Source organism: Nannobrachium achirus (genome assembly GCF_963921795.1).
Source record: "Nannobrachium achirus genome assembly, chromosome: 8".
Taxonomy (NCBI): Eukaryota; Metazoa; Chordata; class Actinopteri; order Myctophiformes; family Myctophidae; genus Nannobrachium; species Nannobrachium achirus.
Genome location: NC_137817.1, coordinates 22,167,512 through 22,185,030, shown reverse-complemented (window position 1 = coordinate 22,185,030; position 17,519 = coordinate 22,167,512). Strand labels below are relative to the sequence as shown.

Sequence of the window (17,519 nt, the reverse complement as noted above, 5' to 3'; positions counted from 1 at the left end):
GGGTTTGACGCTCTGACGTCTCTGTGATGTCAGGGGAACCACACTAACAGAATCCCTTTTATGCCCTTGGAGATCACTGATGTCATCAATATTAAGCCCATACTGTATCCACAACTTTCCAACATCCCATCGTGCATTTCGCAGAAGTTGCACGGAGCTTCCGGCGCCGCAGCCGAGAGTGATCTACAAGCTCACAACGGCTGCATCTGCGACGCGACGTGAGCTTGTATGTCTGCTGTTAACTGGAAGTGTGGTGCAAAAAATTCTCCAGTAAATTCCCGCGGAAAGAGTTGGATATGTCTCCTCACAGATAGAAGGTCCTGGGTTCGATTCCCGGCGGGGGATGCTGTGGGCGCTGGGGGCGTGTTCCCTCCTCCGCGTCATCAGCTAGGTGGGGTTGGCAAAAGGGCCTTTCTGTGTGGAGTTTGCATGTTCTCCCCATGTCTACCCTAAAAAAAAACATGCAGTAATCCTGGTCTCTGTAATGCCTCCCCCTGGCCAGCCGGGGTGCCTGATGGAGGGGAAAGGAACTGGTTGGAATAACGTGTTCCTTCCACGCGCTACGTCCAAAACGGGGAAATCCCCCCTGTCAGGTGAAAAGAAGCAACTTGGACAACTCATACATAGAAGGAAGCGGTCAGTCCGTTGTCTCCCCAGGCGCGGCAGAGGGAGAGCAGAGCCCAGGATTACAATAGGCAATTGGCACTGGGTGAAAAAATGGGTTACAAAATCGTGGGATAAAAATTATTCCACATTTTTGTGGCATAGCAGGAGAATGAATTTAACCCTTTGTTTGAGAAGAATCTGGGTTGAATGTGATTAGTGGAGCTGCCTCTGGTGTTGTGATTGTGGCTGTGCTTGACACCTGATTATGGATCCCACTTGTTACATCCCTATGTATTTCCTATTATTCTATCTTATTACTATTTTCTAGTTATCCTTATTATTACGTTACTATTGTTCCCAATATTGGTTGGAGTACATATACTCATACTAGTGTCAGTTTAGGTCTTGGCCTCGTGTTGGAGTGGGAGGAGACGAGACCTGAACTTGGAGGAGACCTGAGTGAGCTGAGCTTGATGGAGAGCTACACCCTGATTCCACCTGGTCCAATCACCTGCGGGGCCTCCCTACAAAAACCTTGCCAGCCCAGAGCTCTTCGTCAGTTTGTTCCCTGCTGCCCATGGGGGAACATCCTGTCCAACTTACATGACACTCACATGCTGCTGCTCTGGGAGCTACTCTATCGTAGTTTCCCTCTGCCCTGTGTAGCTTCAGAAACTGCTTAGCTTATAGCATTCTTACCTTTGTGAGTTTTGAGAACTTTGGGGAACTTTAGTAGACTTTGTTTAAACCCACAACTAGGTTGTGGCATTTGTATTAACTACTAACTACCACTGCCAGCTTTTTGTAACAACTTCCTTTTTGATAGTTTAGAGTAGGGTAGTTATGTTAGCTTAGTAATCTCTTGTAATTTTGATTTGGGTTAGTTTAGTTATTTAGCTGTTAAAATACAAGGTTAGGATTAGTTCATTTTGATTGTTTCCTTTCTTTGCAGGGTAGTTATGTTTGATTATTGTTAAAGTGTTCCCTTATTTTGTGTTCTTTCATTCATTTGTTTTTGTAAACAGTTCCTAAATACTCACCAAAGAAGTTCTAAATAAAAATACTTCTTCCACCTACCCTTTGCCTTATTAATGTTACATAACCTTGTACCCCTAGACTGGGGCATGTAACACACTGGAGAAGATGGATGGAAACGGTATATAGCGCTCGTTTTCACCAGTGTCGGCAGGTTAGCATTTCACCAGGTTAGCATTCACCAGCGTTAGTTTTACTGAGGTTAAGGTTAGGGTTAAGGTTAAGGTTAGGGATAGGGTTAAGGATAGGTTTAGGTTTTGGTGTACCTCTGCCGCAGTCCAAGTGACTACAATGGAGCGCTCCCTACATCCGGTTCAGCCAATCACAAGCTTCAAAAATGATTCCGGGGTGTGGTTATCCATCTTCCCCAGTGGGATCCATAATCACGCCTGGGTTGACTGGTATGTGGGTATCTTAGTGGTGTAGTGCATCTAGACCAGGCCCATTGCAAGTTGTACTCTGTCTTCTACCCTGAGCCATCCTGCCGTTCTAAAATGGTGTGCAATTGTCACACACTGAATGAAGCAGACAATATAAGCTAACAACGCATCGCACTGAGACGCATTGTGAGCTTGTAGATGGGCTATATATGGTGCACGATTCTGGCATATAATTCAGGTATTACCCATTCTATTTATCTATTTACATGGAACTTTCTTTGTGTCTGTTCATTAAAATCATCAGTGTTAATTTAACCACATGAACCCTATAGCATCATTATTCTGGGCAAGTCATAATAGGCGGACATAACGCAAAATAGGTGACCATTCAGGGAAAATGGCTGAATATTTGTCAGGAATATCCAGTTGACATGCTCACGATGCATCGCAACACAATGCGATGTTAGAGGGCCTTTCTTTGTGGTGTTTGCATGTTCTCCTCGTGTCTGCTAGGGTAGGTACCCTCACAAAAACATGCAGTAATCCTGGTCTCTATACTCCCTCCCCCTGGCCAGCCGGGGCAACTGATGGAGGGAAAAGGAACTGGTTGGAATAACGTGTTCCTTCCACGTGCTACATCCAACCAAGGAAACTCCCCCCTGTCAAGAGAAAAGAACCAACTTGGACTCCTCATGAAGAAAGCAGGTCAGTCCGTTGTCTCCCCAGGTTGGCAGAGGGAGCGTAGCGCCCAGAATTACATTAGATAATTGACACTAGGTGAAAAATGGGTTACAAAAATTGTGGGATAAAGATTTTGAAAAAAAGAAAAACTAAACAACAAAAAATGTAATTAAAGTAAATGTATACTACTGATGTAAACGTCCAACCTCTGCTAAATGAACGATTCAATTAAGGCGAATATGTCCTTTCAACTGGAATATGCTTTTGATGGTTTCAAATAGTACACTACACAATCGTGACTGTCAATGTATCTTATTCTGAGAGTGTGAAAATGGACCAGTTAGGGTTGATGATTTTATAATTGTTTAAACTTATGAAAGTACATGGGAGCTGGGCATGAAGTGAAACAGGGATGAGTCGGGGTAGTGGGTCAGCCATCCTCTCTGTCATTTAGAGATTAGGAGCTTCGGGTGGCTCTAGAGCTGGATTCTTGGCATGGAAAGGTAAAAACGTTCATTAGGGGAGAAGGGAGAGAGAGAGAGAGAGAGATAGAGAGAGAGAGAGATGGAGGGAGAGAGAGAGAGAGAGAGAGAGAGAGAGATTATGTGCGTGTGCGTGTGTGAGTGTACATACAGTACATGCATGTGTGGGCACTAGAATTGGGTCAAATAAAACATGAAAATATCTCTCCATATTTGCTTTTCCTTATATTGCACAGTAAATGGCTGCAGGCTCATTGCATCAAGCGAAACTACACATAGACATTTACCTGTGATCATCTCAACGTTTCTGCTTTCATTGCAATGTGCCATGCAGTACATTTGCCCATTTGATTCAAACTGGAACCATCAAAGCCAATTAATTGAGTGTAAAAATGCACCAACGTGGAGCAAGGCTAAAGTTCCTGCCCTCCACCTCGCTTGTGTGCTCCAACAAACACAATCGTCTATGTGGGAAGCCGAGCAGAGAGACTATCTCTGTTGCTGCACTAGCGACTCATACAGGTTGGTCGGGGTACCCAGGGTTGTCGCACCAAGATTCACCCTTTGTCAAGTCCCGCCCCTTGTCCCGCCCCTCTCCACACCCATTGGTTGCTGTGTCTTGGTGGGACACTCCATCCACTACCATTTTAATTCAGATTCTTCTTATTGTTATTCTCTGTTCAATTCTAACGTGCTGACTTGCACTGACCAGGAAATTGAGGAAGTAGCCTCAACATAAAATGTATTTTAATTTTTGTAGGCTAATTCTGCCCATTTAAAATATATGTACCCAATCGAATATCTTAGTTACATCGATATCGTTCATGTGAACTAGTTTGTTGAAGCTTATTCATTATAATTATATCAAAATCGTTATGACCGCACCGTGCTCCTACCGAGACTTCCGCATCAGTCACAATGCGAAAGTCTTGGCAGGATATTTCTATGTAAAGCATAGTGATTTTTATCATTTCAACAAATATTCACTGTACATTCACTCTATTGTGTTCCGAAATGTTCCTATTTATCATGACAAAGCAAAAAATAAATACAAAATAAAAATAAATATCTATTCAAGCAAATTAAAACTACACTCTTTGCATTGTTGTGAACGAAAGAAAGGGGACTTTGTCCCACTGCATAACTCCGCCCCCTGTAGCAAAAGAGAAGGATTTTTCTGGTTGGCCAGTCGGGGACCAATCAGAAGGCTGCATGACAAAGGGTGAATTTGGAAACAATGCAAGTTGTAAATACATGCATGTTGTACCTGTCTGTATATCTGTCTGTGTCTTTTATGCCAATATATGGAGACCCCTGATGTCATCAGCATATATACCCATATATGGGCATGCCATATATGAACAGCCTGATTTCAGACTCTGCGCTGAGCTTGAGTCTGACATTGTCCCATTGACAAGAGATTTCAAAGGGGAGGGGATTTGAAATTTGAAATTCCCAATCACAAGAGATCTGGTGGGAGGGGTTGTGTTTGACTTGGGTGTACACAAAAACATTCCCCCCTCCCCCTCCCCTCTATGACAGGCATCAAACAGGTTGTGGTCTTTGATGCTAACGAGGTTTGAAGTTCAAAGGGAGAAATTAAGAGCTTTGGCTGAGCTCCCCCCTCCACTGTTTCTGTTGATTTTCAAAAGTTAGACCCACCTCCTCCTCCGTCTTGCATTGATTTCATTGGCTGGTACGCCAAGATACCATATCAAGTTAAGCGTCATATGACAACACCAGACCAAGAGAACCAGTCCACTCAGAGAGTGAGCAGGTCTATGGGCTGGAGCCAGGCAAGGTCAGATCGGTGGTTCTGGACAAACAGATCTCCATATATGCCTATATATGGGCATATCCGTCGGGTCGCAATGCAATTGGAGAACAATGCAAGTTGTGAATGCATGCCCCAACCGGTTACCTGTTGTATCTGTCAGTCCGTCTGTGTCCTTTTTATGCCCATATATGGAGATCTCTGTATATGTCTGTCTGTCTGCTTTTTATGACCATATATGGAGATCCCTGATGTCATAATATGCCCATATATGACATTATAGATGACATGGATGACAACTGGATGACATCATAAACTTATGTCAGTCATCAAATTTGGAGGTCCATCTGGCCTGACGGTCATTTGAGCATACTTGTGATTTAAGCTCCATGCTCTCTACCTGTTCTTGTCCAGGCATCAACTAATAACAGCTTCAGAAGGTAGCTACAAGGAGGCTTTTGTGTCTAGCGTGCTATACTTTGAGGGGAGACGATGACAAGTGGCAACCGCTACGTTTTCACAAAATATTAAGTGGTTTCTCTGTTGGCATCAAAGCGATTGAGACAGCAAACATGGTGAAGGAGCAGTTCAGAGAGACAGATGTGGCTAAGAAAATAAGCCACATCTGCTTTGGGATGAAGTCTGCAGAGCAGATGCGTCAGCAGGCACACATCCAGGTGGTCAGTCGGGACCTGTACAGCCAGGACACCATGCGCACCCCACTGCCCTATGGAGTGTTGGACCACCGCATGGGCACCAGCGAGAACAACCGTCCCTGTGAGACGTGTGGGAAGAACCTGGACGATTGTGTAGGACATTATGGCTACCTGGACCTTGAGCTGCCGTGCTTCCATGTTGGCTATTTCAAAGCTGTCTTAGGAATCCTACAGATGATCTGTAAGACATGTTCCCGCATCATGCTGACAAAGGATGAGAAACTCAAATTCATGGATTCTTTGAGAAGGCCTAATCTGTCCTATTTACAAAAGAAAGACTTGAAGACAAAGATCTCTGACAAATGCCGCAAAAGGACAATCTGTCTAAACTGCAATGCGTTCAATGGTCCAGTGAAAAAGGTTCGCCTTTTAAAGATCATCCACGAGAAATATAAAACCACCAAGAAGGCGGTGGATCCGTTTGTGTCGGAATTCATCCAGTCGTTTAACATCGCCGTAGAGCACAACAGGGAACTGGAAGGTTTGCTCACTAAGGCACAGGAGACCCTAAACCCTCTGATAGTGCTGAACCTGTTTAAGAGGATCCCTGCTGAGGACATCCCACTGCTGCTGATGAACCCCGAGGCGGGGAAGCCCGCCGACCTGATTCTCACCCGTCTCCTGGTTCCTCCCATCTGCATCCGGCCATCGGTGATCAACGACCTCATGCCAGGCACAAATGAGGACGACCTCACCATGACGCTCAAGGATATCATCTTCTGCAACGATGACATTCAGAAGAGTCGTATGACAGGAGCAAAGACCCAGCGTATTATGGAATTCTGGGACTTACTGCAGCTGCATTGTGCTCTCTACATTAACGGCGAACTCTCTGGAATCCCGTTCTATATGGCTCCCAAGAATCCCAATACCAGGGGCTTTATCCAGAGACTGAAGGGAAAACAAGGGCGATTCAGATGTAACCTCTCGGGAAAGAGGGTGAACTTCTCCGCGAGAACAGTTATCTCCCCAGACCCAAACCTGAGGATCGATGAGGTGGGTGTGCCTGTGCATGTAGCCAAAATCTTGACCTATCCAGAGATAGTAAATAAAGCTAATCTAGAACTTATGAGGAAACTGATTCGTAATGGCCCTAACGTACACCCTGGAGCCAACTACATCAACCAGCGCCACAAACAAATGAAAACGGATCTGAGATACAACCGTGAGAAGATGGCTCAGGAGCTGAGGTTTGGTGACGTTGTTGAGCGACACATATTAGACGGAGACATCGTCCTGTTCAACCGACAGCCATCTCTGCATAATCTCAGCATCATGGCTCACAGTGTCAGAGTGAAACCTTACAGGACTTTCAGCTTCAACGTGTGTGTGTGCACGCCGTACAACGCTGACTTTGATGGCGACGAGATGAACCTTCACGTGCCTCAGACAGAAGAAGCCAAGGCTGAGGCTCTGGTCCTGATGGATACAAAAGCCAACCTTGTGACTCCAAGAAATGGTGAGCCTCTTATTGCTGCCATTCAGGACTTCTTGACAGGGGCCTATCTCTTGACCCTGAAAGACACCTTCTTTGACAGATCTAAAGCCTGTCAGATGGTGGCATCCATCCTGGTGGGGAACGATGAAAAAATCAGGATTGCTCTCCCCCACCCAGCAATATTGAAGCCCATGGCTCTGTGGACAGGCAAGCAGATATTCAGCCTCATCCTGAAGCCCAGTAAGGAATGTCCAGTCAGGGCAAACCTTCGCACCAAGGGCAAGCAGTACTCTGGCAAGGGAGAAGACCTCTGCTCCAATGACTCATTTGTAGTGATCCAGAACAGTGAGCTGATGTGTGGCACCATGGACAAGGGCACCCTGGGCTCCGGCTCCAAGAGCAACATCTTTTATATTCTCCTGAGGGACTGGGGACAGCTAGAGGCTGCTAATGCCATGTCCCGTCTGGCCAAGCTGGTCCCTGTGTACCTCTCCAACCATGGCTTCTCCATTGGTATAGGTGACGTGACACCAAGCCAGCGTCTGCTGAAAGCCAAGCAAGACCTACTGGACGAGGGCTACAGGAAGTGCGACGAGCACATTGACGATCTGAAGACCGTCAAGCTGCAGCAGAAACCTGGATGTACTGCAGAAGAAACACTGGAGGATCTCATCCTGAAAGAGCTGTCCGAGATCAGAGATCGTGCTGGCAATGCCTGCCTCAAGGAGTTGGACAAGAGTAACAGCCCGTTGATCATGGCCCTTTGTGGCTCCAAAGGCTCAAAGATCAATATCTCCCAGATGATTGCTTGTGTCGGTCAACAGGCCATAAGTGGCTCTCGAGTGCCTGATGGCTTTGAGAATCGCTCCCTGCCTCACTTCGACAAGCACTCCAAACTGCCCGCCGCCAAAGGCTTTGTCGCTGACAGCTTCTATTCAGGCCTGACACCCACAGAGTTCTTTTTCCACACCATGGCTGGCCGTGAGGGTCTGGTGGACACGGCTGTTAAGACCTCAGACACTGGATACATGCAGAGGCGTCTGATCAAGAACCTGGAGGATCTGTGCACCCAGTATGATCTGACAGTACGCACCTCCACTGGGGACATCATCCAGTTCCTTTACGGTGGCGACGGTTTGGATCCCGCCACCATGGAGGGCAAGGATGAACCACTGGAGTTCAATAGAGTGCTAGACAACATCCGGGCTGTGTACACATGTCAACATGAGCCTGCTCTCAGTAAGAACGAGCTGGTCCGCACAGCAGAATCCACCATGAAGAGAAAGGACTTCCTGTGCTGCGGAGACAGCTTCCTGGAGTTGGTGCTGAACTTCATCAAAAGTATGTCAGAAAAGATCAAGAAAACCAGAGACAAGTACGGCATTAATGACAATGGCAGTACAGAGCCAAAGGTCCTCTATCAGTTGGACCGCATTACTCCTACGCAGCTGGAGAAGTTCCTGGAAACATGCAGGGACAAATATATGAGAGCCCAGATGGAGCCAGGTTCAGCAGTGGGGGCTTTGTGTGCCCAGAGCATCGGGGAGCCTGGCACCCAGATGACTCTGAAAACGTTCCACTTCGCTGGAGTTGCATCCATGAATATCACCCAGGGTGTGCCCCGCATCAGTGAGATCATTAATGCCTCCAAGAAGATCAGCACGCCAATCATCAGTGCCCATCTGGATACGGAGGATGATGCAGACTTTGCTCGTCTGGTGAAGGGAAGGATTGAAAAAACTCTTCTTGAAGAGATTTCAGAGTACATAGAGGAGGTATTTCTGCCTGATGACTGTTTCATTCGGGTGAAGTTGTCATTGGAGAGGATAAGGATGCTGCGACTAGAGGTGAATGCAGAAACTGTCCGTTACTCCATTTGCATGTCTAAACTGCGCGTGAGGCCGGAACACATTGCCGTACATGGCGAAGCGGTGCTATGTGTATCCCCCCGGGAAAACAGCAAAAGGTCCTTGTACTATGTGCTGCAGTCTCTCAAGGAAGATCTTCCTAAGGTGGTGGTTCAGGGAATCCCAGAGGTTGCCAGAGCAGTCATCAACATTGACGAACAGAGTGGCAACTACAAGCTTCTGGTGGAGGGGAATAACATGCGTGCTGTCATGGCAACGCATGGGGTCAACGGGAGCAGGACCAAGTCAAACAATACTTCTGAGGTGGAGAAGACATTGGGTATTGAAGCAGCCAGGACCACTATCATCAATGAGATCCAGTACACCATGAGCAGCCATGGCATAAGCGTCGACCGACGCCACGTCATGCTCCTAGCAGACCTCATGTCCTATAAGGGGGAGATTCTTGGCATCAACAGATTTGGCTTGGCCAAGATGAAGGAAAGTGTCCTCAATCTGGCATCCTTTGAGAAACCAGCAGATCACCTGTTTGACGGTGCCTACTTTGGACAGAAGGACTCCATTTGTGGAGTGTCAGAGTGCATCATCATGGGCATTCCCATGAACCTCGGCACGGGTCTGTTCAAGCTGTTACACAAGACTGACAAGGATCCTTCTCCACCTAAGAGGCCTCTTCTCTTCGACTCTCCTGACTTTCATATTCCTCAAGCCCTTTAATCACCCTCACCTCTCCAACTCATCGCCCTAACCATCCGAACCCGAGCATCCCTATTCTGAGGGGAATATTGGCTGGGGGTAGCAGATTTGCAAGCTTGGAACACCTCGCGCTGCAGGCTTGTGGAGGCGCATAAACGCATAACCCCAAAAGCTTCATCAGGACATGCATGCATGCATTTAGCTAAGAGATAAATTATATATTATTATTATATATAGTTAAATTTTTATAAATGTATTCGTGAATTAATTTTCTCCACTGACTTTAATTAAAAATTAAACTTTCCCAAATATGGAGATGGCTGACATCATAATACCACATGAGACTGACACAGTCCATATATGGGCTTTCCAAGATATGGGCTTAATATTTATGACATCAGGGATCTCCATATATGGGCATAAAGGGACAAGAACTGACACAGAGATCTCCATATATGGCCATTAATTTATTAGTGAATTAATTTTCCACATTTACTTGAATAAGGAAAATTCAAATGATAAGACAAAATTAATTTGCGAAGTTCGCGTCAAGCCACGGTAACCACACTTGCAATTTCCAATTGCATCTTTCTAGTTTATATAGATTGCACTTGTTGGTGGTGACGTCACCGAGAACGCTGCTCCCTCATTGGCTAATGGCCCTGCCTTTCAGCCGTATACCGACAACCGGGTACAGACAACCGGATAGAGACAGCACCGAACACAGTACTTGCACGCTCTGCTGGCGCAAGTAAATAGCTGTGAGTGCAACCGGAAACAATGGGCTATTGGTGTGAAGGGGAGTGACGGGTGGGTCTTCACTCAGTAGATCCATCAATTTTAATCAAGTTTTAAATTAAAGGGGCCACAACAAAAAGGCATATCATGCTGTGTGAAAGAAGCATTGAAACTATAGGATTGAAAAGGCCATAAAACCAAGTGTAGTCAGGTCAAGTTTGTTTAGCGCCACCCGCTAGGCCACTGACAAGAACTGCAGTGTTTTCATTATTTCCCACATTGGTTTCATTCTCAACAGCGAAAACTTGTGTGTGTGGGGAGAATTAATTGCCAAAAAGAGGGGAAAAGATAATGAGAGACATTTTAAAAGATATGAGTTAATATTACTCTCAGGACTTTGCTGTGAGATTAAAAGAAATGCTAATAATTCTTGTGCATGCATGCCAGAGGCTACGCATATCCATACAGATAATCAACAAGGCAAGCATTACTCCTGGTTTAGCCCTTAGCTATATTAGATCATAAAGAATTAATGCAGCCAGAAAACACAAACCTGTAGCCAAGTGGAAAAGATATAAGGGGACAGAAATGATTCAGTGAACAATGGAATATGAATTATTTCATTGTTATTATTATTTATTCTTTACTTTGGTTGAAAATTGGGGCTGATTATTGGAAATATTTATATGATTGGGGAAATAGTTTAAAATGGTTCTATTAATGTCTCTATGTGAACACAGTCATGTCATGCTTAGTGGATCAAAACCAATCTGTATTTTGATTCCAAGCTGGCGTATTTTCTGTGACATTTTCCGACATGTCGATAGCAAAACTCTGTGTAACATTTTCTTTAACTCTTGTTAAAACCAGGCATTACAATTTTTGTTATGACAAAACAGTGCTACACAGCAAAATTGTGAATGTTTTTTTGTTTTGTTTGAGGGTTCAATTTCTTGTGCAGGTTCATAGATTCTAGGGTGCAATTACGATTTAGGCATTTAGCAGACGCTCTTAATCCAGAATGATCTACGATCTTCTTCTTTCGTGTATCACCGTCCTTGATGATTGGTTGACGACATTTTATTTCACATAATGTCTTTCTTGTTACCTATACAAGGACAACACACGGTAATACATCAAATGCAATAGTTTTCTAAAAACGTCAGTCTAACAGTAGAACCAAACAATTAAATATGCTATTCTTTTATGCTATTTTGGGTCATGGGTGGGATGGCCAACTTTTACAGACATTGCTAACTAAATGTACCAAATAAACTACCTTTCACCACGTTACATAATGTTATATAATGTTACATATTTTCCTGTGTCATGCTATTATTTACTGTGTGCTGGGTGGGATCTGCACATTCATGCCCCTTGATATACAGAACACCAAACTTGCACTTGGAGTTTATCGCCCACTCACAAATTCACCCATAGAGTGTGATATTTTTGAATACGCCACAGAAGGTGGCAATTATACTCATAATTACGGCTTTTAAGGTGAACAGACAATTTACCTCCTGCTAACCACAAATCAGTGACTATATAGACCTTGTCAGCGGAAATGTGTTGCTAGGGAACAGCTTAGGTCCAAGAAGTTTGTTTCCTGTCAACCACTGATACTCACAAACACTAGGAAATGAACTAAGTTGATTTCCTGTCAGCTACTGATATTCACAAACACTGATATTCACAAACATCCATGTAATCCATATTCTTTGGAATAAGACCTGTTGGTTAAAACTCTTGTACTATCTTGTTCGTGTTATGCTTTAGATTTTTACAAGGGATGCACCATCGGTATCGGCCAGATATCAGCATCGGCAAATAAAGCTGACATTATCCGATGGCAGTAGCCGATATTTATCTGTTGTTGATAAGCATAACAAGAATTTCCATATCGGTGAATCCCTCATTTTTACCATCAAACTAATTCTGCGAGGCAGCCATAATAGTACTGGGCAGTATGCTGTGTGTGTGTGTGTGTGAGTGTGTTGGTATATCCCTATTTCAAGGGTCTTCAACAGGGGGTCCGGGACCCCTAGGGGGTCCTCAGAGTTACTACAGGGGGTCCTCCAAATCTTTGTGTGACTTTTGTCTCCTTTTTTATATTAACCACTTGAACTTGTCCATATTCTGATAACTTTAGCCAAAAATAGCAGATCTACAAGCTCACAACGCCTCGCAGCGTGTGAGCTTGTAGATCGGCTATTTTCGGCAAAGAGGTTTGGTGTAGAGGGGGAAAAGAACAGACTAAGTAAAAAAGGTCAAGTTTATTAAGTATTGACGATTCAAGTGGTTAAATATCAGAAAACACAAATTGACATGAATCCAAAATACAGATGATTGTGCTGTCAAATGATGAAACTATGGAATCTATGAAAAGGTTGCTTCATCTCTCTCTCAACTAAGGGGTCCTCTGCCTGAAAACGTTGAAGACCCCTGCCCTATTTTACCAACAAACTCGAATCCAACTTCTCAGGAACATGTCAGCGGTGCATTGATCAGTGTCTGGCATTTGACTAGTGGCTATAGAGTTCCCATCCTGGACACATGCAATGTTGCTGGACATGGAAACATACAGATCAAATGTTGCTGTTGGTGCTGGATTTGAGCAGGGGGCTCATACATCATACATGTACTCATGGAAAACAGGTGTGTCCTTTTATCATTTACTCCATGCGGACAGCTGGACAATTGGCCTGGCTTAACTTACAATGTGAAAGACAATACCTTGATTTACTCTCTTGTGGGCAAGAGCCTTGACAATGTGTGACTGATAGGATGAGGTACAGCCACTCTGTGTTCTATACTATCATATAGGACATGCCACACTTTTCTTTTTAGCTCCAAAACATCTACTTATTAGATTGGTGCCACTGAATTATGTTAATTGAAGTGATGCGCTAGGTTTCAACACATGATAGATACATAGATGGATGGATGGATGGATGGATGGATGGATAGAATCAAGAAGATGTATGGCAGTGGAAAAGAATAATATTTGTCTTAAGTCTTCACTTGCTTTGCCATGCTTTGGATGTGACCATTGTGGATTCCAGTGGGATAAGGGGAGTGTGCAATGTGGGGATACTGAGTGGGGGTATAGTTCATTTCATCCCCCCCAGCATGGTGCCTAAACAGTGGTAAATGAATGTGACAATGAGACCCCTGGGCAACCACAGACAGTCTTGGCCTTGCTGTGTGGCCCTTTTGTGTGTGCGCTTGCGTGTGTGTGTGTGTGTGGTTACAGGGGTTAGGGGAACGGCAGTCACACAGATATGAGACATATATGAACACTGCACATTCAAGGTCATAGCTTCATATGCTGCAAGGGAGCGTTTTGCTGTTACTACGTGTCATCTTTTCGACACCCAACTCTAACCCTTACCCTAAACCTAACCTCCGTGGGGTGAGTCCCTCCCGATGCTCCTTTGTTGAAATGACGGTCGTTCGAAAGAGCGAGATTTCCCCATGCTGCAATACCCACATTGAAATGGGGTTTTGTTTTGTTATTGTTGTGAGGCAGTTCCTCATCATCATCAGTAGTAGTAGTAGTAGGAATAGTAACAGCAGCAGCAGTAGTAGTAGTAGTAGTAGTAGTAGCAGTAGTAGTACCAGGAGGCTACTAGTAGAAGAATTAGTAGGAGCAGGTAGTAGCATAAGTAGCAGCAGCAGCAGCAGCAGTAGCAGCAGCTATAGGCTAACCCTTGTACTCCCTGCACGCACGCACGCTCCTCACAGTTCCTTCCTCCTCTCACCTGTTCATTGCTGACCCTGGGCCTGGCCTTGGCGTCAATGGCGTGTGTGTAGACAGGTTGGGTGATGCTCTTGGGACACGGGCCCCTTGTTTTGATAACTCCTGTGAGGCCTAGTGTCTCTTACAACAAAACACAGACTGCTCTATCATCAGCAAAATGTCAACCCTCAGACCTGCTCCTAAGTTACCCATGGGAGGATCAGGTTACTTTACACCATGCGCACCATTAACTCAAAATAGAAACAATCTCAGCACTGGTAATAATGATTGGCTTTGTTTGCTAAGACAATGACGTTGATAAGAGATGAGCAGCACACGTGGCTCCTGATTGAGATGTGTATTGGGTTACATGTTGGCCGGACAAAGGCAGTGTGACTCTTAACGACAGACAGGGCAGTGTTAAGTTACCATACTAGTCTCAAACACACACGTGCGTCACTCAATGGGAAGACACGTGTGTGTGGTCTGGACTTCTTTGGAAGGTGAAGGTACTTTAACTTTGGAATGTCTCAGCTGTGGACAAAGATCAGCAAAATTGTCAAATAAATATTGAAAATAGCTGATCTACAAGCTTACAACGCATCACACGCATCACTTTTATTTCACCTACAATGACATGCCCAAAATAGGAACACCAGGTTGAAAGTGGTTAAGATGCTAATATGGCAGTTGCCGGGTTTACACTGCAAGATTAGCCCTGATTATGCTCTCGCCAACCTATATGGAAAACAATGGACGGAACATTATGTGAACACTGCTAGGGTTAGTGATTTGATTACCCACTGGGATCAACAATACAGTAACTCATGCTCCAAGCTAAAACATATACGTTCATACCAATCAACCAACAATAATTGTATAAATAATATTCTATATTTCAACCACTACAGGAGTGGGCTTTCCAAACAACCCCCATATGATCCCCCTGTGATCAGATGCTAAGCTTCTACAGAATGCATCATTTTGCCTATCTAGCTACTTCACCCTTCAGGACATCAGCCTCATACAGCAGAATGGACAGCAGACCATGCACTCTAGTAACCTCTCCCATATCAATTCTGTTCTTCCTTCCTTCCATTCTCTTTTTTCCCCTCTCCTGCTAGCTACCCTTTACTTTCTCTCTCTCCCCCCCATTTCTTTCACTCTCCCTCTCTCTCTCTCTGTCTCCCATTTCATGACACCAACGCCCCAGCCTGCTACACCAGTCCCAGCCGGCTTCCCATTGGTTAGCCCTAAGGTACAGAGGAGCATATCTGTATCTGTAGTCAACCTTGACGTGCTAAACTAGGACGCTGAAGGGGACAGAATGAGAGGAGAGGATGGAAACAAAATGGGGGGGTGGGGGGGGGGAGAAAAGCGAGAGAGAAGAGGGAAAAAAGAGTGGTGAAATAGGGAAGGGGTAGAACAGACTGAGAGAAACGAGAATGAGAGAAAGAAAGAGATAGAGAGGGCAGGGAGGGAAGGAGGTGAGCATGAGTGGAGGGTGGGAGATAAGCGAGAGGTGGGTGGGTCTTGTGATTTGTTTTCTTGGTTGCCTGTGCCTGCATGGTCTCCCCTCTCTCAGCTTGAACACCGAAAAGAAAAAAGGAGAAAAAAAAATCAATACGCCCACAGAGTCCAGCGTATCCCCACACAAACCGGATCATTAAAAATAAATAATCAAACACCACAACCATTATTTTTCATCATCGTCGTCATTATCGCCGCCATCATCATCATCATCATCAAGCTGTCTCTGGTATTTGTGTATCGTGAGAGCACAACGCTGCGACGACAGCACGATAACAACGTGACAACATAATCAATGGCCCCCTCTAATTATTCCGGTGCCTCTAGTTAATCGACCAGTTAACGCGGCCCCTCAGCCTTGACACTGACCACAGCGTGCAGAGACAGGACGCTTGTTAACAGACGCACGCGGCAGAACCGGAGTGCTGCTTGAATAAGAAGGTGGAATATCTGACTTTTTCAGCTTCACAACTCAATCCAACTCAGGGTCGCAGTGTTGCCTAGTAACGATGGCACACTATACTGACCTTATCTATGTGGTCATAAAAATGTATGAAGAAGCCCCCCCCACCACCACCACCACCACCACCCTCCCTCCTCCGTTCAGTATCTCCATCACCACCCCTCACACAGTCCTTGTCTTCCCCTCTCCATGAACAATCAGCAGCATCCAGCCAGGGGGCAAGCACCCTCCCATGCTCTCCTACCCCAACAAGGGCAGCACTGCAGTGGGTGATCTTTTTTTTGTGTGCCTGGGAGCTCCCTTTTCTTTCATTATGGGGAGAGGGGTAGCAGAGAACCTGCGCGCGCGCACACGCACGCAAGCACACACACACCTCTGCATGTGCTAAAATGAGCTTGCATGAGCTTGCACTTGTGTGTGTGTGTGTGTGTGTGTGTGTGTGTGTGTGTGTGTGTGTGTGTGTGTGTGTGTGTGTGTGTGTGTGTGTGTGTCACACACACACACACACACACACACACACACACACACACACACACACACACACACACACACACACACACACACACACACACACACACACACACACGGAGAGCAGTTACAGCGCTGGTGGGCGGGCAGCGGGAGGATGTGAGGATGCAGATTGCATGCTATGAAACTGATAGATAGCTGTAAGCACAGAGGGACACAGTCAAGCGCAAAGGAGACTGAACACCACACCGCAAGGTGAATCGGTACACCAGCCTCCCTGGCAATATTATTACTTGAGAGTAGAATTCTACTCTGCCGTGGCAGACAGGAAACATGGCCGGTGCGTGGAATGAGAACATGTTTAATGTTATTTTACATTTGCTTGTTTTGAAAAAAGAAAAGAAACAGAGAACATATCGTTCACACCATCTTCCCTTTTACATAGGCACGCTTTTTGTCACAAGACCTTCACCAGGCAGGAATGAAAAGACATAAGAAATAACACTATACTGAATATTTTGCAGTGATTCTCGACCTTTTGAATTTGAAGGACCCCCAATGCTTTAGATTAAGCCACAGACACCCATTTGATGCCAGTTTGTTTATTATCTCGTGGACCCCAATCTACACTGTAAAATCTGAGTTAATTTAACTCTGATATGTGGTTCCATTTGTATAGTTACAGCTACACACCTTGGACGCCTCAGTGTTTTCCTATATGATTAGAATAACTTCAATTAATCTCTCTTATATAAAAAATGTCAATGCTTCATCTCTAAAAGCATGCAAAAATAGACGTTCAAAAACACAAAACAATGGAAAGGGGGATACATACAATACTGTACATTACTTTATCTTTGACCAATGAGCTTTCATCACCCCAAAAGCAATTTGCAGGTGAA

General features: G+C 45.0%; 1 protein-coding gene across 1 annotated transcript; it reads left to right on the top strand.

Moving 5' to 3' along the window:
- Nucleotides 1-5,530: 5,530 nt before the first annotated feature.
- On the top strand, nucleotides 5,531-9,697 carry LOC308290495 (DNA-directed RNA polymerase III subunit RPC1-like; the record flags this gene model as incomplete). Its single annotated transcript, XM_080732354.1, has 1 exon — nucleotides 5,531-9,697. One exon carries the CDS (start codon nucleotides 5,531-5,533, stop codon nucleotides 9,695-9,697), a length of 4,167 nt encoding a protein of 1,388 aa, XP_080588480.1.
- Between the last annotated feature and the right edge of the window lie 7,822 nt (nucleotides 9,698-17,519).